The sequence below is a fragment of the Astyanax mexicanus genome, chromosome 15 (assembly GCF_023375975.1).
Source record: "Astyanax mexicanus isolate ESR-SI-001 chromosome 15, AstMex3_surface, whole genome shotgun sequence".
In the NCBI taxonomy this organism is placed as follows: domain Eukaryota; kingdom Metazoa; phylum Chordata; class Actinopteri; order Characiformes; family Acestrorhamphidae; genus Astyanax; species Astyanax mexicanus.
The window spans coordinates 31,258,638-31,282,892 of record NC_064422.1 but is presented as its reverse complement, the minus strand read 5'-3'; the positions used below and the strand labels follow the sequence as shown (position 1 = coordinate 31,282,892).

Here is a 24,255-nt window from a genome sequence, read left to right as displayed (position 1 = left end):
CATTGTCCATCTGTACTGTTGAGGGCCAATCTAAGCAGAAGCTATATCCCAGTATTTCAGTCCCATCATCAATAAACACTAGTGACCCAGTGCCATTGGAAGTCATGCATGCCCATGCCTCTACCATGTTTTACAGAGGATGTGGTGAACTTTGTGTTGAGCTGTTTCGAGCCTTCTCCATGCTTTTATCCTCCCATCATTCTGGTACAGGTTAATCTTAGTCTCACTTTTCCAAGGGATGCTGTTCAGGTGGACTGGCTTCTTTAGATGTTTTGTGGTAAAGTCTATTATTGCCTGTGTATTAGCAGTTTTCAGCTTGTGGTGTACAATCTGAATATGCTCTCATGAAGTATCCTCTTTATATTAGACTTGGTAGTTAAAGTAGAGTATTTTTCACTAGGGTGGAAGCTGTGAGGGCAGTCATTCTGTTATCATCCCTCACTGTGTTTTTAATGAGGGAATAGCACATGGAGCCTATAAATGGCTTTTGAGATAATTTTATGCAGTTCCTAAATGCTTCATAGGATATTTTTGTTTAACCCATTCAATTAAACCTAAAAGTCTACACTTCAATTTCGTCTTCTTTGTTTTGTTTTGAATCGTTTGTATTGGCATGCAGAGCCCAAATCATGGAGCAACATATGTTTGGGCCTTAAAGTAGTTCACTGTTTGGGTGAAAGAGCCACAGTTCCCTGATTCATGTTGTGTACTGTCTAACAGTGTAGTGAGGAATTGAAGATTTAGCCTTAATTTATGATTTATGTCAAATTTTCTACAACAGCATTTTCGATTAACTCATTTAGCCACTACACTCGATTGGTTGAATTTAAAACATCTGTGCAGTGAACACATGCATACACCCAAGATTTTAGATGCATCCATACATTATTGAAATGTAATCTGTCACATTAAAATCAAGAACCTGTTTCTATTTCACCATTAAGTGTCCTCTAATGGGGGTGGGTTGACTGGTCGACTAAAAAAAAATCTATTTTTATCCTTCTATGAAAAGCTTTAAAAATAACCTCTTCGGCTGGATTTTTCCTTAACTGGCCATATCTGTTTTCATTGATGATGCTGTTCTAAATATATCCAGCAGTCTTTAGGTATGTTGGCCAGCTCACTGGATGACCAATATGGGTAATGTTGGCCAGCATCCTCCACTCTTACTTTAAACCCATTCTTCTTATTTCACTTTCCTTCATGTTCTTGGATTTTATAGTGATGGCATCGTTTGGGTGTGATTAAACACCACTGGTACTGTGCCATCAAAATAAGGCCAAAGATTTTGTGAACATCTACAGCCACTTTTAACACTCTAAGCCAGTTTATAATTAGGGAAACTATTTGACAAATTCAGTAATTCCAATTCGGAGTAATGAAGTGTAGTTGCATTGAACCACTGCAGTTCAATGTGTGGTGTACAGAAAATGTGTTTGGATTTCTGAGTATCTTTACAGATTGTGTCGCATATATCTATATACAGCTTATCTGACCCTGTAGAAACATCTTTGTTGTTTTGTAGTTACAGAGTGTAGTCCTTTATCTTTGTCCTAGCATACTTTTATTATCCTCCTTTCATTCTGTTCTTCAATGATGAACACCACACACAACCACCGCAGAGTAGCAGCAGCAGCTTTGAAGCAGTTTGAAGGCAATCAACCAAACAACACCAAAATAATAGAAAGTAAAATTAATAATCTGTGAGTAAAGAATGTACTTTTTGAGTTATGTTGACCCTGGGAAGATTTTGTTAATTGACTTGTTGAATTTTTTTATGCAGTTATTTAAACAGTTCAGTCATTTACAACATAATTTACATTGCTGAATGATTGTCATTTTTGCAGCGTATTTTCTTGCAAATATGTTGCTTGATGTTCACATTAAGTCCTTTGAATTGATGCTGGTGACAACTGATGAGAAGAAAATTAAAGATTAGAATGACAATCTCATTTCATGGGGCTTTTTTCATGTGTAAAGAAGTCATAGACAAATGTGGGCGGTGACCATTGACATTTCAAAAGACACAGATATTTTTATTTTTAAAGGAAGTATAAATGAGCTTATATATGAGTGTAAAGCTGTCTATATGAAATACATAAAGGTTGGAATATGATGATATACAGTTTTATTTATTTGTTTTTTTGTGATTAATCAACTGCATATTTCATTATGGTTCATAAATCATAAGTAGGGCCAACACTTTGAAGTAAACTTTTAATAATCATTGTCCTATTTATATTGATTTTCCAAAATCTGTCACAGCTAATGCTGTAACATTTAACATTTAACTGACCCTCCCAGAATGTACATGACACATTAGCATGGTAATTGTTTGTAAAGTATCCAGTGCTCTTAAATGAGTTTAATGTTTTGAGTAAGTGTTGTAATTTGTCTCTTTAAGCAAGTCTTGAGCATGTTGTGTCTGAGGTGTTGAGTAATGAACTATGCACTGGACTGCTGACTAGTGGCTGAGGCAAACCAAACTGGTATTTAGGTTAAGCCAGGCCAGTTGTCATGATCTCTGTGCTATTTTTAGACTGATCTTTACTTGTGTGTGTCTGGTGGAGCTCATAACTGCAGTCAAAACTACCGGAATTGGGTTTGATTTAAAATAAGCAAAGGATCTGTTTAGCTAAGCACCACAGACAATACAGTTCATTCACAGACAGTTACTCTTTTTGTTTTGGTTTCAATGAGTAATGCTAAATGTTCACAAATCGTTTTACACAGTTTCCTGCTCCAGCTGTGCTCAGATTATTCTTTTGGGGTCATGTAAAGGTCCTCTGTGGAGTTCAGTTTGGTGCAAATGGAATCCAGTGTAGTGTTAAGGGATGTCGGATCAGCAGAGTTTAATGTTTAGGGACTGGATGTGGGAGAATGGTTTTTCGTATGATTGATGGTGGTGTTTTGAAACAAGCTTTAGTCCAGCTGAGGACCTCTTCAGACTGATTCATGCGTTAAAGAGACACCCTCTCGTTCACTTCACAGATGCAGGGCTCAACAGTCTGAACAAATTTTCCATAGGAAATCAGCTGTATTGTGTCTTGCCTTATTTTGCATCAAGGTGTGTTTTGAATTTACATGTCCAAGAGCCTTCCCAAGATGAAATTAGTGTTAGATTTGTTCATTTTGTTTTTGGTATGCTTTGATATTAATCAACATTCATTTATAGAACGAGTCCTTACATTTTTAATAAAGTTGTATATGTTTTTTTGATTGAACTTTCAGTGTTTTCACTAGGATTTATTTTTCACCAGTGGCTTTAGTGTCCTGTTCTATACAATTCTGTCAAAATAAAATAAAGTTTTACATTACGTATCATGCTTTGTATTAGTTTAGTTATTTTATTTAGTTTATAAGCTGTACAAGGCTGGCATAGTAACGTTAGCTGAGGTAACTTGGCCTTAGCCTTAACACACCTTGTTTGTTTACCAAAAAAAGATGTTTGTGGAAATTAATTCACACAACCTCTTGTGGCTTCCTTTTCTATTGATATGGCTTTGATTTAATGTATAATTTCTTTGCGTCATGTTGCGTAATATAGTTTTCAGAGTCATTAAACTGGTTTTAGGCCCATGGGTAGGTCTGAATGCTATGCAGATCAAAACAAACATGTCAGTTTGGACAAGCTTTTACTGAACTGTATCAGTGTGTTCATACTGAACATTAAAACTGAATCAAAACATATTAGTTATATTATAATGAGTATAAGGTTGCGAAGAAGGGTTTTGGCACAGAATTTTTTGGAAATTCTGCCTTAAGCTGTGAGCAGTTGGCAGCATGCCATGTGAAGGTTAGCTCAAGGTGATGATGGTGTCTGCAGTAAAAATAAAATAAATAGAAACCTGTTTTTTTTCTTCCTTAAGTAAACGTTTCCAATGTAATCAGGAGTAAGTATGTATTGTATGCTGGAAATGGAACAAGTGACTGGCCTTGGCAGTGCAGCTAAAATGTCTGTACTGAAGGTTGTTGTTGTTGTTTTTAAACTCAAGTTATAACTTTGACCTATAACAAAAATTATAACTGAGTGTCTAGTCCACCTGTAAATTCTATGTATGTATATTAGCATTGTCTGAAATATAAATAATATCTATTAATAACATCTATGAAGTAATATCTGCATCAGCCCAGAATTCCCACATCAGTGCATCATTATTCTTGACCCCATAATTCAAAGCACATTTGTAAGTAGACAAATATTTAATGACCACATTTCCTTTGCAGTCTTGGTGTGCTCTGTACACAAGAACTGTACAACTGCAGTGTTGTTAATCGGTAATTAAGCTGATCACAATTCTTTACTCTGCAACAAATCCTGATTTGTAGAGCAGATCTATAATTCTCAAAATGATCTTGCAGCTGTATCATCTCCTGTCATTCATTTAGGAGTTACTTAAACAATGGGCCAGTAAAAGTATTGTAATCTGCCCACCTTTTGGGGCTTTCAGAAACTGCATGGCTGGGAAGTTTCACTTGATGCTTGTGGAGGAACTGTTACTTTTAGGAGGAGTATGTTTCCTGGTGTTTTGGTGTGTCAGTAGTTTATTTGTGTCTGATTTATCTATTACTAATGTTACATTGTGTGTAAGGCAAAATGACATATATTCCACTCAGTGATTGTCCATCCCAGATGCCTCTGAGCCCAGAGAATTTGACTCCACTTCTGGACATATTTAACATAAGTGATTGTAAATGTAGGTATTCATTATTGTGCGTCTTAAAGGTTTGCCAGAGTAATCCCTTGATCATGTGGTTCTTTTAGCTTTTGTTAGGTTACTGTTCTTGGTGTAGTGCTATCTAAGAGGATAGGAGATGACTGTGTTCAGCTTAGGTATATGCAGTAAAAACATTTTTTTTCAGTAATTGGGGAAAAATTCCCCTTCCACATGCTCTGCAACTCTGACCAAGCCTGCTAATAAGCTGGTTAGTCAAATCAGGCGTGTTGTAAACAGGGGAAGAACTAAAATATGGAATGCAGGCAGGATTCTTTCAGGATCAGGGTTGAGAAACACTCGTATACACATGTGCAGCAAGGCAACACAGAGTTCATCAGATTTTAATGGTGGCCATGGACACAGAATCACAAGTGAATAATAATGAAGAAGAGTTCATTACATTGGGTTGCTGTAATACAACTTGCCAAATCTTCTTCATTTCAGGCCTTGCAGATGTGACCTCCCAACCTGAGTGCATGCTGGGGTCATGGCCACCCCAGTCCGCTGTCTTGACCTTTTTCCAGTGATTGTCAACACTGCGCACAAGAGCTGGCTTGAGTTGTAACCATGGGATTATGTTAGAATACCAGTCTTTTTGTACCTTCTGACTTGAGTGTCTGAAACTTGCCCTGGAGCCTAGCTAAGCAAACCACGTCCAGCAACAGCCCCAGAGCTGCTGGGTTAGATATAGGGCCTGCCTGGTGGGTGTATCTGCAGTAAAAGTGCTCTATAAAAGATTCATGAAGACCTGGTGAATAATTGAACTGCAGACTCACCTACAGTTCTCTTGCTATTCCCACTCTCATGGCCACTGTCTGTCTACCCGCATTCCAAGAAAGTCTGTTTCTTTGAGTGCTCTCGCACGACTCGGCCAGAATGGAGTGTCCTCCCTTTGTGCAGGCAAGGGGAAGTGGCAAGCCTTGATTATGGTCTTTCACTACTCTTAAAATTGCTCTCTGCCTGATTATAGAGATCAGGAATATGGAACAAAGAGACAGCAGGGCTGCATGTTAATTGGCTGTGCTTTTGAATCAGTTAAAACCAGCCTTTTTTTTTTTTAAGTACGTCAGACAATATAAAGACTGTTACTGTTTACAGTGGCATGAAAACATTTGGGCGCCGCTAGGCCTGTCAGGATAATTACGTCAGTAGCTTACAATCTTTTAAATTTGGAAATTATCTCAATAATTGTTGCTGACCTCAGTATTGCTTATTACATTTTCTCAGCATGGAGAGCCCATTAACATGGTTGTTTACAGAGCTTTTATTTTAGTTAGATTTGTTTATTTAGTATAAAAGAAATCTTAATATTATATTCCATTTTTATTAATAATAAATAAGAAATTAAAAGAAATTGCATTAATATACTATTTATATTACCATCATATCAGTAGCATAAAATAGTCTGTAAATAACAAAACTATTATTTATCACAGTTAATAATGAGACAAAGTCGACCCACTGATCAAAGTTTTGCCTTTTCTTACTATATCAGAGAAAAAGAGATTAACTGATCTCTAAAAAACAAAGTTTCTGATTAGCCCTTTCATTTTGAACCTTTTTTAAGGAAAATTGCATTTTCTATGTTCTCATGCCATAATTAGATGCCAAGAATCAGCAACTATGGGCTTCTGCCAGGAGCTGCCAATAATTGGTGCCCACAGAGTAGAAAAAGTAAAAAAAAAATGGAACTGTTTTTAGATAGTTGTTTCCTCAGTTTGTAAAGTGATTTAAGAAGTGGCACTAAACAGACACATTGCAGGTCAAGTTGAGTTTAAAATTAATTGTGTAGGATGGATAAAAAAAAATCAGAAACCCTGTTTTAACTGTAAAGTACAGGACCTTTAAATAGATGCACATACCTTATTGAAATAATTAGGAGAAAACTTTTTCTGCGTCCTCAAGCACAGAGATGGACAATCACCTGTTTGGAATCACATCACACTTTCTTTTTCCTTTGTGCTTCATTACTAGCCCTAAATTGCCCATGATTCAACATTTGAAATGCAGGAATGGATGTATATATTTAGAAAGAATGTGATATTTTTAAAAACAAAAAACATGAAAAAACAATCTTAGGTTCATATTCTGTGCTTTTTGATCAGAATAACTGATCAAATAAATGTCTGGATGTATGTGGTTAAATAGAGCTAAACAGAAAAAACTGTAATTAAATATAGTAACTGTCCACTTGGCCTGTGTATTACTTTATTTTTGGAAAAAAATAAGACAATAAAACAATTCAGTTAAACAATTATTAAACATTTACAAACTACAATTTTGCTCAATTGCTCCATATGAACCCTTATTGGTTCCAGCTGGGAACAAACTTTTCGGATTTCAGGACCTATGGGAAAGGGCTTGCCATCTGCAATTAAATTCAACTCTTAAGTAAATATAAAACTCGGTTTCAGTTTTCTCCAAGCTGTTCGTGGACAGTTTTAACACTTTTGGTTATTTTCTCTTCTGTTCATTTTCATTTGATAGGAGTTATTTAGTGCTGTTGTCAAAGCATGTAATGTATTATGCCCAGGCACCTGTTGAATATGGAGTTGTGAATATTTCATGACTCGCTCAGCTGAGCTGTGAAAGTGGTCGAGCTTTTAGATACTAATTTATGAACAACACAGGAAGTAGAGTGTTTCAAGGTGTCTTTTACAACTGTCAGCGAAGCAGTTTGGAATTAATTTTAAGAGGTCTTACCAATGTCACTCAGATTGATTTCCTCTTAGAATTTGCCTGGAGGAGTCTGGCTATCTGAGCGGCATTAAATGCATTCAATTAAGAGTGTGTCCACAGAATGTTGAGGTCATTGTTCATCAAGATTCGCCCTCTTAAGCTGACATCAACAAACAATAGGCCCTCTCTGGACAAACAATGCAGCCTGCTTGCATTGGGCCGCGCAGCCCATGGCACAGACAGGTTGAGTGTTCCACAGTGATGCAACACAGAACCAAGCTCTGTCACTCCACGGCCTCCACGTCTCTCACTGGTGCAGTGTAGGGGGGACGTAAGCGGATTGGCTGCATCTTCTCTTCTGTCCGTGCTGCAGTGAATCATCTTAGAATTGCTCCCACACACACTTGGGTCCATCTGGTCATGAATAACCACAGAAACGAGCATTTGCTGTACAAATACACTACAAAATGGATGTACAGTTTGGATGTACATTTCTATTGCTGTACAGCTTTTGTTTGATGTGTTTAAAAACTTGGATATCTGATTTAAAAAACATGGTTTCTTTGAGTGGTTTAGGTGTGGGTGATATAAAAAGAAGCTATCAGAATATTTTAACACGTATGAAAAAAAGTATTACCATATGATTAGGATTAGGTATTGTCATATTGCCACAAGTATTGTCAAATTCACTTATCAGTACTTCACTGATACTGGGTTATTGTGGTTCACTAATATTTTCATAACAGCAGCACCTTATTCATATAGGAAAACTGAATACTCAGGTGCTATATTTTCTGATTTCTTCTATTTAATACCTTTTTTTTTTACTGCCATTGCTCTCAGTATTTGCAAAATATGTGCACATGTATTCTCTATTATGCTTCTGTGCTGTTAAATTATTATTATTATTATTTTCTGCTTTTGTTGTTCTCTCTTCTGTGTGGTTGATTGATCTGTTGATCTACTCACTTTTTTTGTGGTATATGTTATTCAAGTAGGAATGTCTGTTACTTGGTTAAATGTTTGTGAGGCTCTTTGTGTGCACTCTTGTGTGTGTTCTTGTATCTGCATTCTTCATATCACGCTTAACCATGAACTGGGTTTTTGTTTTTCAGGTTGACCGAGCCTTCGGGGTACCTAACAGATGGCCCCATCAACTACAAGTACAAAACCAAGTGCACCTGGCTGATTGAGGGCTAGTAAGTGTCCTCCTCTGTCCTGTTTCACCTGGTAGTTTTTGACTGTACTGTCCAGCTTTTGTCCATCACTTATTTAGAAATGCAGCAGTGGTCCACACAGGCTGTTATTATCCAGGCTGTTGTCTTGAGAGGTGTGGCTGGCCACATTCTGAGTCAGTCTCTGGACTTGGCAGAAACATGTCTGTTGTAATACATTCTAGAACAGATTAGTCAATAAGAAGGAGCTTGAAAAATTAAGTCATTGCTTTTGTTTTGCAGCCCAAATGCTGTCCTGAGGTTACGCTTTAACCATTTTGCAACAGAATGTAGCTGGGATCACATGTATGTCTACGACGGAGACTCCATTTATGCTCCTTTAGTAGCGGTGTTCAGGTGAGGCATTCATCTACTGCTGTCTCTTTACAGCTGACTCAGTGTTTTCTGCCCTGTGCTTTATGTTAAAGTAATGAATAGAGCTATTGATCCTGAACCTGAGGATGACGAATGGTGCTGTATTGCTACTGTATTATAGGATGAAACATTATATCTGCTTGACTAATGTATTTAATTGTAATTTGCCTGCAGTGGTCTTATTGTACCAGAGGTTCCAGGGAATGAGACAGTACCTGAAGTGGAGACCAACTCTGGCTATGCACTCCTACACTTTTTCAGTGATGCAGCCTACAATCTGACTGGATTTGAAATTTTTTACTCGTGAGTATGCCTCCCCTACAGTGCATAAACATTAGTAACAACCTTAGTGCAACAGAATGTAGCATTTATATACTATTATTGTTGCTGTAGACTTGGCTCTACCAACTGCACTATATAGACAAATCATGTAGCTATTCATGCTTGTCTAAAATCTTGTTACATTACTGTACCACACTCCCTCCACATGTTTTGTTCACTTTTAGTGACTGTTCTGTATCTCAGATTTTCCAGAAATGCGTGTCCTGCAGTGGTGGCTCAAAGCAGAAACTATACTTCCGAACTGTAGGGGGAGTCCCCACATTAGCTAGTGATGTTCTTTTTTGTGTTGTGTCTGTTTAATTTGTTTTAGTTGTAATTTAGAAATGACAGTTAAACAGAAGTTGTAGGTTGACATGAAAAAGGCTTTTAGAGAGAACTGCCTGAAAAGTAAACTCTGTAATGGTGCACTATTTTACTGTGCAGATTTAGTTGCTCATATATGTGTAGTAGTGCTGGGTGGAATGATCAAAAATGTATATCACGGTATTTTTCAAGATTCTGATAGTTTCACGGTATATCACAGTATTTATTATACTATATATTATATTATTATTTATTTAATTTTTTATGTGTGACTTAATATAGGTTTGTGACTTGCTATACTGTTGGGAGTACAAATAGTATAAAACATTAAGGCTTTAAATTAAAGCTTTAATTACTATTGGGTTTACTTTGTCCCACAAAATTGCACAATATATGAAGAAATCAGACTTCATAAGTGGAAAAACAGCAAAGAATATAATCCATAGACCTTAAAAAGAGATACGCCAACAATTTTAACACAACTTCCTTTTCAAAACTATTTTTTTAAGTAGTTCCATAAACACTTTAAACAGACTCAAAAATACTTAAAATGTAAGTGTTCAAGTGTTTATCTTTTAAGCTACAGTATTAATATATTTAAAAGGTCTATAGTTACTTATATTGTAAAAAGCAGCAGCAGAAACTCCAGGATTTCTGTTCTCACGTTTCTTCAGGCAGGACGGAGCGAGACGAGCTTTTGACTTCACAGAGCTGAGCTACCATTACTCCAGTGTGTTAGCTTGTTAGCTCTGATATTGTGCTTCTTCACTGCTCTGCAGTGCCTCTAGTGGTTTGGTGATATGTAAATAATACAAACCGGTTCTTATTTTTCGTGCGGTATACCAGATGAACCGGTATACCACCCAGCACTAATATGTAGCCTCAATGGAGGAGTTATCTGAGGAAAATCCACAAAATATAAAATAAAACAGGAATTTTGGACTTATGATGCTACAATAGAACAATGCAAAGAGCAAAAAGTCTTGAATGCCACTCTGCATGGTAGTTAAGAGCAAGTATATTATATATTGTATGTTGACATTGTATGTTGTAGATCCATATGAGTAGTTTTTCTTAAATATGCTCTTTTCTCTTCCTAAAGGATAAACTCATGCCCAAATAACTGCTCAGGCCATGGAAAGTGCACGACTTCCAACTCCATAGCGAGCCGTGTGTACTGTGAGTGTGATAAATACTGGAAGGGCGAGGCCTGCGACATCCCTTACTGCAGAAACAACTGTGGCAGTCCGGACCATGGCTACTGCGACCTCACTGGAGAAAAGCTGTGTGTGTGCAATGACAGCTGGCAAGGTACTGCAGTCTCTCCCCTGTTTTTTCTCCTCTGCTTAAGCCATACCTGTCAAGTCTCCCGTTTTGGCCGGGAAACTACCGTATTTTACTCCTCTTTCCCGCCGTCCTCCCGTATTAGTATTTTCCCGTAAATTTCCCGTATTATATTAAGATTAAAAAATATATATTATTGAGGAGACAGGGCACTGACCGCGCTGTGTCTCTTAACCAATCGTGGAGCCGGTTCAAGGAGAAAGTCCCGCCTTTCAGGAGAAACAGCCAATCAGCTTGCAAAGGAGAGTCAGTGTGGTGAAGCCCCTAGTCGCTGTGAGTTCAGGCAGCTAGAGTCGGAGCTGCTGATGTTAAAACATATCTGGATTTTCAGCGATTTTTTTTAAAGAAAGGTAAGGGTAAGCTAATCATGTAAACTGTCATGAAATTTTTCTGATAGCTGCTTAAAAATACTCGTCTCCGAAATAAAACACACAGATTAAACCTTTTAAAATAAAAAGATTACAGCTTGTGACTCAGTTTAACTAGAAATGTGGAGAGGACCGAAATTAACTGAACTGATCAGGGGTTGAGTGATCAAAAGAAAGAAGTATTAATTAAAAATTATTAATTGTGTAGGCCACTTAGGACTAATTTTTACTGATGGAATATATCTGGTCCATGTCCTTTTAGTAAAAGCTCATAATACTATTTTTAGGTCACCTACAGTCATTTTGCAGAATTTGTGCACCCTTTGTTCAATTTTAAATCTATTAAATAAATAAAAAATATATAATATAAAAGAGTGCATTTATGGCAAAAAAGACGAAATCTTAACTTCTTTTATATCTAGAAAAGGATTTTTAATTTGGCTGTATTAAAAGAATGATATATGTAGGAATGTCCACAACATTTCAGATTCTGATAATCTAATTGTAGTGTGTAAGTGGTTCACATGTGGTTATTTTAGATTTTTTGTAAACGTGTCTTAAAATGTAAGGGATACTGAACCTTCGTTGGGCTGGTGGGACGGCTTTAAGCGGACAGAGGAAAATATCCCTTATTTTTAAATCTAAAACTTGACAGGTATGGCTTAAGCATTGTCTAGTACAGTAAGAATGTGGACAATGCTATTCAGTTCTGCCTCCCCACAGAGCAATGGAATAGTTAATAGCTTTTCATGTGTGCTGTCTCCCCCTACTGATGATCCAGTAGCAATGCATGTTCTTCTCAACATCTGCAACACTGCAGCAGCATCCTCCTCTACCCAGTGGGCTCATCACACTGTCTCGTGATGATAACTATGTGGAGAAGTCCTAGTTAATTGTTCCCAGGAGGATCAGAGCTTAGCCCTGCTATGATCCTGTGGGAGGAGTTATGGAAAAAAACAGACTGTGTAAACACGGCATTAATCCTTTCGTTGCAATGACTGAATATTGGCTAAAAGCTGCATCCTGTGATGCCAGGTGGTTAGCCCCGCCCCCATTTTGCTTTGTCTCCTCACTGTTCCTCTGTGTCTCGTAGGTCCGGATTGCTCTCTAACAGTGCCCTCTACCGAGTCATACTGGGTCATGCCTACCGTCAAGCCGTTCGGGACATCACTAGGCAGGGCATCCCATAAGGCAGTGGTTCAGGAGAAGGTTATGTGGGTTGTGGGCGGCTACACGTTTAACTATAGCAACTTCCAGATGATTCTAAAGTGAGTATGGTGAACCGTTTCATATTTGCATGTTGACTAAGAGTCCACTAGGGTGTGCACTAAAATTTAACCCCAGTTTTAATTTGTTTCTCCAAAAGTGCTGTTAAAAAATAGGGTTTTTGATTAGATTTATAAATAAAATAAAATAAAATAAACTGAAAAGAGTTTGAGTAGCAACATATTGACAGTGGAATTGTTGGTAATTTGAAACCATTTCATTATTTCTTTGAGCTATTAGACAAGCAAATTATAATCACTATTTCTGTCAGTTATGCAGAAAAGGAGTACAAATGCGTAGGAACTTGTCCAGTACAGGTCTGTGTACCAAGTGACCAAAGGGCAGACTTGTAATTACGTAATATGTAATCATTTGCTTTGGGTAATCAACAGTCCATTGTTGTTAAAGGCATTTAGTTATGTAAGCACATACTGAAACATTCAGCATGGCATGTCTTTTTTTTTTTTTTTGTTTCCTGCAGTTATAATCTGGATACTGGCACGTGGAACACTGTGGCCAGCAGTAGTGGGCCTCTGTCGAGATATGGTCACTCCCTCACACTCAATCAGGTAACAAAACTCATGAACTGTCTTAAGGTGAAGTAACAGCCAATTTCTGCACCATAGTCTACACAGTCTTTTGCCCTACGCCATATTTTGCACTGTACCCTACGCTTTAGCGTAATGCACACTTCCTTAAAAATATAACATCTGTGGATGTTCTGCTTGGTAATGTCATCAGATTCATAATTTCTTTGTCTGCTTAGTATTGTCATCAGATCTCCATTTCTTTGTCTATGTATAGTGTCCAAACAGACAATTTTCTTTTTTTTTCTGTCTGTCAGTTCAATGGCTGCTCAGGCCGTCTTTGATTTTTTGTTGCTGAAAGTTTATCAAATGTATTAACAGCTACAGCTCCAATATATTCCTCTCAGTTTCAGACAACATTGTTTGTGCTTTGCTTTACCAAAAAAGTCAGCATAGTTGCTTAGAAACCCCGTCGCCAGACTACTGCTTTGGCAGTGTAATTGCATAGCAAAGTAAAAACACTCCGAAAATTGTTGTCTACTTTGTGTCATTCTTACACACATTGTCTTTTTAACACTCTTGTCTTATTTCCCTAATCATTATTTAAATTGAAATGGTTTAATCAGCATTTTTACTGTTTTCACCTAGAATTAATATTAATTGGATCATGTCTGATTTAACTTGTATGCATGAAAGCCAGAGACACATTTGGGTTGGAGTGGTCAGAGATGGATCTTGTCCACATTTGATATAAGTTTAAATAGAATGTGTTTTCTGTGATCAGCTACTGCCAGCAAATTGGAAATACATCATGTCAGTTTTTTTTAAGTGTAAACAAAACTTATTCAGAGTATATCCAGATACTTTCCAGATTTAAAAAACACATAAATGCCCTTTTTTCTTCTTTGTCTTTCTTTACCCTTCTTGTTTCACTTCTGTTCTCTCTGCAGGATGATCTCTACATGTTTGGGGGAAAGCTTGAAATGGGCTCTGGTAATGTCACTGATGAATTGTGGGTGTTCAACATACCAAGCAAGTCGTGGTCTCTGAGAACGCCCAGCACTCCCGCTCATGGGCAGGTCTATGCTGTGGAGGGCCATTCAGCACACATAGCTGAGCTGGACACTGGCGATGTGGTGATGGTTGTCATCTTCGGCTATTCGTCCATTTACAGCTATATCAGCAACGTGCAGGAGTACAACATCAGTGAGTATGAGACTTATTGGGAGCTCAGTAGCAGGAAAATTAGTACATATAATTCATAGCATTACTCAGAGGTCCATATCCACTTAGAATTTTATGCTAGAGTGGAGTGATGGTGTGTTCTCCAGTCAGAGGCAGGAATCAATAAACTGCTTTGGGTTGTAGGTGTGATATTAGGCTGATTTATTATAACAACTGTTTGGGGTTGTCATAAATCATTTTTGCGATGGTCCTGAGTTCAGTGAGGTATCACTTACAGGTCCAGTAGATGGCAGTGTAGCTTCATGTTCCTGTGAATGCTTCCAGTGAGAGTTTGCTCTCAGGTGAAGTTAAACATGATTCTTAAGTGAGCTTGAAAGCCTTTAATGAGTTCATTACCATTTAACATGCGTCCAGACATTACTGGCAGTTAGATGCAACACTAAAATAGCCTGTAAATCCAAATGTGCCTTAAGGGTGTAATGTATGAGGCAATATTATGCTAGTTCACCATGTACAGTGATATTTCTGGTTGTTTCAGAAGTGTTGCATGCACACATGCACTCATTGTGTCCTGTTCTGTAATAATGTGTCATGGTTTCTTATTCTGTACCACAGGAACAAACACATGGCTCGTTCCAGAGACAAAAGGAGCCACAGTTCAGGGGGGCTATGGTCACAGCAGTGTGTTTGACAGTGGCAGTAAGAGTGTGTATGTCCACGGTGGCTACAAGTCCCTGCCTGCTAACAAGTATAGCCTTGTGGATGACCTGTACCGTTACGAGGTACACACTCGCATATGGTAAGTAAAAGCATAAACGTGTATAAACTATGCATACACCCAATATTATACAGAATATCTAAGCCTGTTTCTTTCAACTCCTGTTTCGTTCATTAAGTTTGTTCTATATGGATTTGGATAGTGTGAATTTCATGTTCATCATTTCATAGACCGTAAATAAAGCACTCAAGATGTACAGTAGTTAATATATTGACCTTCAGGTGCAAGTCAAGATGTAAAAACACGCTTTACATGAAGTTTATCGAACCTATACCGAACCTTAAAGTATAGTTTAACATGTTGTACATACATTTATTAAAGTGTCTCTGTTTTTAAATCATTAATCATTTCCTACCTTCTTTATATTAGTTGTATGTGTCCAAAGAATGTTAGTGGTGTACTAACATGTTAGTAATGCAAAATACCAAGATTGTATCACTGTCCAAATACATGAGCTTCACTATGTATAGCTTCGCTCTTTAATGCTGAAACACCCAGTTAATCCAGTTACAGTTAAACACCCAGTGTTTCAGTTAAACATCCAGATACACTAAAACAAAAGCAATTTGCAACATATAGGAATGGAATTGGCTTAGTTCTGTGCATATAAATCTGTTGTTCAGAGTGGATTTTATAACACGTGCTGTCTGATTATCAAAATATTACAGGAGAATGTGTAATTTGTTTTGAAAATAAAATTTGTTAAATTTTCTGATAAAATTTGAAGAGAAACGTTTGAAGATTTGAGATAAATTAAGACTAATGAAGCACAGTGAGAGAAGTGTCAGTTTGAAAATCAAACTGATGTAAACACATTGCACCAATGCTAAATCCAAATGTGGAATCCTAAATTTAGGATATGGAATTCAAAAATATATTTGATTACCTACTTTTGAGATTATTGACTGCATATACATCATTTTTTAGGATAATTGACTTTTATCTTTTTTTTTTTTTAAGGACTATTCTAAAGGAGAGTGGTTATCCGCGGTACCTTCACTCAGCTGTGCTGCTGGGAGGCACTCTGCTGATCTTTGGAGGAAACACTCATAATGATACATCGCTTAGCAATGGAGCAAAGTGCTTCTCTGCTGACTTCCTGGCTTATGACATTGGTATGTAATTGATTTGCTGCAAATGTGGGTTTTGACTGCCTCCTCACTTTGTTTAATTGGTTTTATGATGTTTTGTTGTTTTTATAAGGCATGCTGTTCTTTTCCATTTTTTCACAGCATGTGACGAATGGAAGGTTCTCCCCAGACCAAACCTGCACAGAGATGTTAATCGCTTTGGACATACTGCTGTCACCAGTAATGGGTTTGTAACAGAGTGATATTGCTATGGGGCACATACACATACTAGCATGAATTCCTCTTTGCCTTTCTCTTTGGTTTTGTACAATTGCAAGTAAAATGAATGGACCCCATGGAAGTACCTGCATTTATGAAATGATTATTAAGAAAATGTGGGCTGATCATTACTTAATTGCAATTATAGAGGAGCACAATGTAATTGAATAAATGACACTGAGTAAACATCTATAGTACAGGCTAGACAAACTAAGTGAGCTCTTAAAAAGGGCTGTGCACAGACAGCATCCAGAAAGTTATATCACAGACCTCTTCAGATCACTGCATCTCGATAGGGTTATTTTAAGGCTCTTTTGCAAAAATATTTATTTTTTCAACCCTTTTTTTTAGTTGATTTGCTCTTGTGCTTTGGGTCATTTTGCATTACTCTGCGACCTTGTAGCTTGAGGTCATGGATTGCTACTTTTGCATTCTCCTGTAAAATATTGTGATACATCTTTGAATTAATTGTTCCCTCGATGATGGCAAGGCTTCCATTTTTTTCTTTTTTTTTAAGACTGCAGCAGCTTTCTTTTGTAGTGACCTTCCATTAATGGTATTGTTGTTCAGTGTTTTTCAAATAGGCTTTTGGAAAGGTTAAGGTTTCCACCGTCTGTGGACACTTTTGTTTTTCTATCCTTGATTTTTTTTTTCCACCTGGATTCTGCATTGCACTTTTTGAGTGATGGGTTGATGCTTTTTCTTGCAGCTTTAATCTAATTCTACCTAACCATAGCCTACATAACGTAACCAGTACAGTGACCAACATTTTTTTTTATTTTTTTTTTAATGAAATTTTCTGCATTTATGTAAAAAAAAAAAAAGAAAAACTTAAATGTGCACGTTTTCTACACTCTTGGAAATGTTTTCCGTAATGAATAGATACCAAACACTTTGCATGTATTATTTTTCTTATTTACATATCACATGCTAAAACATGTGATAATCGAAAACATCATCAGCCTCTCTTTGCTTCCTCTCACAGGTCCATGTACGTGTTTGGTGGTTTCTCCAGTGTGCTACTGAATGACGTACTGATCTATAGGCCGCCCAGCTGTGAGGCGTTTCTGGGGCAGGAGCGCTGTGAGGCTGCAGGTCCAGGGGTGCGCTGCGTGTGGAGGAAAACACGCTGCATCTCCTGGGAGCCTAGCTTTACCAGCAACACCATACCTGCTGCCTTCTGCCCTGCCAAACCTGGTAGGTGCTGCTGCCATTTCTGCTAGTATACAGGATTATATACACCCACTGACTACAGCCACTGCCTCCTGCATTTTGCTTTTTTTTTTACTGTTCAGAGCAACTGTGTTTCCTAGCCTCAGTTTTAATGAGAGAGTCATTCTCATTCTTGTTTGATCTTGTACTGGCTGCCAAGTGACAGCCAGACAATGCCTCACACTATACTCGGCCAAGCACAAGCACTCAGGCACCACTTGGGTTCACATTTGCTTTTCTACCCTGTGGTAGTGCAGTGCTAAATGCTGCTAATTGCTTACTTTTAAATTCCAACCTGTGGTCTGTAATGAAAGTCCCTGCCTCTGCTCCCAGGAGGAGGAAGACCTTTAAATTCAGGAGAGGGGAAATAAGGAGCCTCTTTCTGTAGTAAAACAAGGACATGTAGAAAAGTCCCTTAATTATTGAATAAAGCGCTGACTGGAGAGGAAGCGAGAGGTGGGAGAGCTGCTTTGATGCCTTATGTAAGGCTGGCAGCTTGAAGGCGGCTTATGGGACGTAAATGTAGATGGAAGGAGGGCATTTCAGTTGCTCAATGTGTCTGTTTTACCTTGTTTAACTTCAGAGCTATTGAGCTGTGCCTGTGGAAGTTTACTTGCCTTCCCTCTGTGAAGTTATTTGAGGATGTCTGGGTATCTCTATTAAGATTAATGCTTATGAAGTGGCAGGGTGACATTAAACATTTTATGAACTCATGTTCTTTCACTTTGTATTGCCATCTTTTCTTACTCTCACGCCTCTGTTTCTCCTGCAGCTCCAGTGGATGAGAGGTGCCACCGCTTTTCTGACTGCACTAGTTGTACTGCTAATACTAATGGCTGTCAGTGGTGCGATGACAAGAAATGCATCTCAGCCCTCAGCAACTGCACTGCTGTAAGTAGTCCTGTAGAGGGAGCCAAAGGCCCACATTATCTTATGATTTGTCATATGTTCCCGCAGGCCATATGTTCCTGGATGCTAATGATCCTTTAATATTTACCCTACAAACTGCATGCTTATTAGTTCAGCTTTTTGTCGTTAGCTATTGTTATCCACTATGTAAATAGCTGTTAATTGGCAGGTAGTTATGAATTATGCTGTTTAAAGAGTCCTGATTTATTTATTTTTTTTCCCTTTTTCAGAGTGTAAAAAACTTCACTAAGTGCTCCATCAGAAATGAACAGATATGCAGCAAGCTGGCAAACTGCAAGAGTTGCTCCTTAAACCTCAACTGCCAATGGGATCACCAGCAGCATGAATGCCATGCCTTGCCTGGTAAGGTGTCCAGGCTGCCAGATGGATTATACTCTATAAAGGGTTTCCCCTTCCTATTTTTTGTGTGAAATCCAAAGCTCAACAGAACAAATGACTTCACACTATGCTCTCCTAGAACTGTCTGGTGCATTTGTGCTTCCTAACATTTGGTGGATGTTGTTGGCATGGCATAGGGATCTTAGACCTTATGTAGGCCATTGCTTGTCTGTTTAACTGGTGTTTAGAGGCCCAACAATTGATGTTTTGAAACAAATATTCACTTTGTCTTGATACATTTGTGGATTCAGTTTATTGAAGTGTGCTGAATAGTGAAACTCTGTTTGTTCAAATACCTAATGGGAAGGCCCCATCATAGACCAGGGATAATCAGTACGCATATTAAACAATTCATTTTATATTATCAATCAATGACTCCAATATTTCACTCATAATTTAGATATCATGCCTCACTTTTGCTCATTGGAATTTGTGGCGTTCTGTTTGCGATTTGGAATTGACTCATAACAGTTCCTTGCCCCCCTCTCTCTCACTTTCTCTATTTCCTGCTCTCTCTCTTTTTCTCTCTCTCTCTCTTTCTCTCTCACCCACAAACATGAACACACACTTGCATGCATGCATTTTTGCTCCTCTCACAGGGAAGTGGGTCGAGAGCTTGTTTTGCTCTTTTTATGAAAACTGGGTCTCTGACTAACAGCTTGAATGGTGTTTCTGCTTCAGTAGGATAGTTGAGCTGGTAGGCTGTGAGTGAGGACTAGCTTTGTGTTCAGAGCTGCTTATGTGTGCTCTCTGGCTCTCTGATTTCCTCAGTAAAACCCCTTTAGTGGTTCTTGGGAGCCCAACTTCTGACTAAAGAGGCAATCAGATTGAGGAAAGTTAGACTTGTTTCTCTTGGGTTTCTTTTTTCCCCTCTTATGAATTTAAACATATTCAGTTGTTTAATCTGTTCCCTGAGCTTGTACAGCTTTGTGAAATGCATTTTATTGGCCCCTTAATTGTGCCTTATGTTCACATTTTAATTATGTGGAAAGCAATGCTCAGAGCTTTCTGTGCAGCTCAGATGAAAGTAAATTGAATTCTGGGTAAAAAAAATGCTTCAAGGCTTCACCTGTGTCTTTATCTGTTCCCTCTATAGCCAAGTTGTGTGGAGACGGCTGGAGTCATGTCGGGGAGGCCTGCCTGCGCATCAACTCCAGCAGAGACAGCTATGACAATGCCAGACATTACTGTAAGAACCTGGGTGGCATCATCGCCTCCCTGTCTACTGCCAAACAGGTGGACTTTATACTGGAGGAGCTACAGAAATACCAGCAGCAAGAGAAGGTCAGTGACTGCGCAAATACAGACCCTCATTTTTACAGTATTTACCCAGTCGTGCAATTTAGACAATGGAAACAAGCTTGAATCATTTTTTGTGTGCAAAATTGCCCAGCAGAGTAACCAAGCTTTCCAAAATTAAATTGCTACCTCCATAGTCCTCTTTACAGTACATCTTTAGCCTACATTTCTCTAGCCTGTCCAAGGGAGAAAACGAGAAAAATGTGCAAATCAGTTTGAACATGTTGGATGCCCTAAGTCTATGTCTGACTGGATAATGTTTTTTTATATAGCATCCAGTGCTCTGCCCGTGATTGCTCCTGAGCCTCAAAATTGTTTGTTTCTGCAGAAGCTGTCCCCCTGGGTGGGCCTGAGGAAGATTAACGTGTCCTACTGGGGATGGGAGGACAACTCTCCATTCACAAACACCTCTCTGCAGTGGCTGCCAGGGGAGCCCAATGACTCAGGTTTCTGCGCCTACCTGGAGAAAGCGCAGGTCTCCGGCCTCAGGGCCAACCCTTGCAATGCCAATACTGATGGACTCATCTGTGAGAAAGGAGTCGGTCAGTGTTTGTCCTTCGTACATTAGCTTGTTTTTCTTAAACCGGCCTTGCTTATATTTTTAGTTTTGCACTGAACCTAATAAAGCTTAAAGTAGTGGATACTTTCCCTCCTTTAATTACAGCAATATACACTACTGTCTAAATGAATGCATTCAGCTATATTGCTTGTTGCTGCTACAGATGTGTACAGCAACAGACAGCTTGTCTTGTCAGTGTAGAGAGAGGTACTGAGAGAAGTTCTGCTGATCAGATAAACAGGAACATATTGGCACCATGCTTAATTCCCAGTGTGTGGAGCAATGGATTTGAGTTCTCTGGAATTATGGTAAGTTAATTATTCAGTTAGGGATTGGTGGGGGTGGTGATCTTCCAACATTCTGACCTCAATCAAATCCTAACCGAAGAAATAATAAATTAACATGTGTCCCAGTACATTTATCCCTGTAGAATAAATGCTTGCTTGTATGGTGTAGGTTATTGTTAGTGTGCTCTGTTTCGTGTGCCATTTGATTTTCCTTCTTTGCTTCATTTAACCATTGCCTTTCTAATCATTCTAATCTATAGTTGGATACAAAATATATATAATAAAGCTGATTGCAGTGAATTATAGGCTACAAAAATGTAGCATCACCAGTTAATTACCTGTACATGTGCACACTTTGATTGGCACTCCGAAAGATTATAATGCAGATTTTCCTTCTGGGGAAGGATGCAAATGAGATTTCTAGCAAACAGTAAAACATACAAAGTTTAGAAAAAGGACGCCAACACTTTACATTTTTTAGTGTTTTTTTTCTTTTTCCCCCAACCAGTCAAATGTGAAGAACTACTGGATGTTAAGGGCGGAAACATACTCTAATGAAGGTTGTAAATGCAGACTGGGTTTAATGTGTAATTGTGATTCACACACAAGGCATATATGAGCTGCATTCTAAGCATTGCCACAAGGGACTCTCGAGTAACAGACAAATTGTCCTGTCAACTGCCACAGGGCTAGGGTTTATCCTCTTTTGCCGCCCAGAGTACTGCGTGTTTTAACAGCCGCAGTAATGTAAAACTGTGAGTTTGTACAATGAGGCGTTAGCCTGCTGTTGATATTTGCATTTACGTTATTGCCTAAAGTATGTTTCAAGACCTTAAATGCCATCTGTTCTGAATACGGTTATGATTATGAATTATTAAGTAACAACACACGCTAGTCCACTTAGCAGTTAGATTATAATTATACCAACATCATCAAGTAACGAACAAGAATGTTCACCTTAGTGGATGGCTTGGGAAAGGCTAAAGCTGTATAAGCTGCGAGGTCTTATTTTGTGCTGAGGTTATACATTGGCCAGCCTGCTCATGTCAAGGTGTGAATGTGAATTATCGGAGTTGGAGGTAAATTATTGAGGCCTGGATGTGGATGTGACATTTTATTTCCAAAGTTTGTGCAGGCATTTAACATTCTTTGATGCATATGGTCACGTACGTACTGGAAATACATGTCATAGAATGCATTACCTTCCACAGTGGACAGTGCAGTGGGTGGTAAAGATTGTGACCGGCGCCATCTGCCTAGAAATGTCTGAGTGAACAGACAAAAGACTCTGAAGACTCAGAAATCACATTCACATTCAATACAGGAGAACCCAAACAAATATCCCACAGATCAGTGTAGTGTTTAGTTTTCATGGTACACGAGAAAGAAAAAGAGATGCCCAGAGATTTAGCTATAACATTTGACAGGTCACTGTCTGTTAATATGATTAAGCTATTTTTACTCTCGTTTCTTATCTTTTATTTTCTGTTTTGTTCCTGCAGAGAGTCGTAATGCTCGTCCATGCAAGATGCCCTGCTCTCTGCACGTCACCTGCGAGAACTGCACAAGCCAGGCCACAGAGTGTATGTGGTGTGGAAGCACAAAGCGCTGTGTGGACTCCAACGCCTACGTCATCTCCTTCCCATACGGCCAGTGTCTGGAATGGCAGACTGGAGACTGTGTGTGTGAGTGTGTGTTTTGATCCTATGTATCCTATTCTATCCTGTTCTGTAAATAGGGTAATTGAAGATGACCAGGCCATTATTTTAATGTCAGTAAGTATTGTAGGGCAGTAGTATGAATTCAGTACAGGGGAAGTCGAAGAGAGAATTTAAGAACTTCTAAAAGTCAGGATGTGAGTTCCTGTTGAAGCGGATGAGATGGCAATCTGCGGCTGTCTGCTGCCTGTACAGGGTGTTTTGAGTGTTTGATGGTGCCTGAAGTGAGACTGGCTGTAAAAGTATTAGAGAGGGAAGAGTGATGGCCTCAGTGCTGTGCTAAAATGAGCAGTGCATCAGGAGCTTTGCACAGGAGAGACATCATGATCAGCAGTACAGGCTAGACAATGACAGATGCCACTCTGGAGCTCTCTCTGGAACTCCCACTGATCTGCGTCCGCACCTGGGAAGTGTGATTTGGAGTCATGGCTGCAACTGTGGTGGCAATAACTGGCTGGTTTCTTGGAATGGTTTCTGCTGTCATGACACCTACAGTTGCACGCAAGAGTTAGTGTACTCCTGTTAAAATATGTCAATGTTTAGTTTTAATGGGAGTAGAATATAAAACATTTCTCATTAAATGAATGAATAAAATAAATACTGGTAAATGTATTTTAAAACATGATAGAAAGGCTCATGTAACTGACATTCAGAAGGACTTTCAGGATAGTTTATCAATGACAGGAAGAAACTCTTTGTTAATCCTCAACCCAAAATCCAGCATTAGAATTTTGCAAATGATCATGTAAATAAGAAAAATGATAATTGTACAAGATATATTAATTGTTAACCTGGTAGTGCGACTTCAATGAAGTCTTGAGCTGAATGTGTCATTATACGAATAGTCCTCATACTTACAATGTCTGTAATCTGTCAGTGTCACCAGGAATTCTTCTGAAGAGCTCTCTATCTCAGACGAAAACTCCTCTGCTGCTTCTCATTAGTGAAGCCGGCTGCTTTCAGATCTACCCATAATGTTCAATTAGTGTTTTAATTTATCTGCTTAAACGTTTAAATTTCCCTTCTGGCCTTTGAAGAATGTGCTGTCGTGGTGTGCTCTGGATCACCTGCATTTAAAAAAAATCCATGAGAAAAGCATTCCATTTTTAAATGCATTCCATTTTTAAAGCATTTACTCCTGGGATCTCTCTTAGAATGAAGGACCTTGAATGTGTTGCTCAGGTATGATACCATGGGGCCTCGTTATTATTTTCTATGCAAATAACACTAAATTACTGAAGGTGTCCTCAGTCAACACAGTAAGTCTGGCTAAACGTTTGTCTGCTGTTCACACGCAACTGAAAAGTAATTTGAGTAAACATTCAGATGTTATGAGACATTGGAGGTCCTCTGTTGTCAGGGGTTGCTCGAGTTGAGCTCCCAATGTCTTGTTTCTTATACTCGCTGACAGAGAGACGATTTTG

General features: G+C 38.5%; 1 protein-coding gene across 2 annotated transcripts in view; it reads left to right on the top strand.

Moving 5' to 3' along the window:
• Window positions 1–24,255, top strand: part of atrnl1b (attractin-like 1b) — a 110,322-nt gene that overhangs the window by 5,031 nt on the left and 81,036 nt on the right. For both annotated transcript variants that reach the window (XM_007259180.4, XM_015608360.3), the window contains exons 2-17: window positions 8,513–8,596; window positions 8,855–8,968; window positions 9,161–9,289; window positions 10,734–10,942; window positions 12,437–12,611; window positions 13,091–13,178; window positions 14,087–14,342; window positions 14,937–15,120; window positions 16,060–16,214; window positions 16,332–16,416; window positions 17,434–17,645; window positions 18,433–18,551; window positions 18,800–18,932; window positions 20,065–20,252; window positions 20,596–20,809; window positions 22,616–22,798. In XM_007259180.4, the coding sequence (XP_007259242.3) occupies window positions 8,513–8,596; window positions 8,855–8,968; window positions 9,161–9,289; window positions 10,734–10,942; window positions 12,437–12,611; window positions 13,091–13,178; window positions 14,087–14,342; window positions 14,937–15,120; window positions 16,060–16,214; window positions 16,332–16,416; window positions 17,434–17,645; window positions 18,433–18,551; window positions 18,800–18,932; window positions 20,065–20,252; window positions 20,596–20,809; window positions 22,616–22,798 (2,528 nt within the window). The remainder of the gene's footprint in view (window positions 1–8,512; window positions 8,597–8,854; window positions 8,969–9,160; window positions 9,290–10,733; window positions 10,943–12,436; window positions 12,612–13,090; window positions 13,179–14,086; window positions 14,343–14,936; window positions 15,121–16,059; window positions 16,215–16,331; window positions 16,417–17,433; window positions 17,646–18,432; window positions 18,552–18,799; window positions 18,933–20,064; window positions 20,253–20,595; window positions 20,810–22,615; window positions 22,799–24,255) is intronic.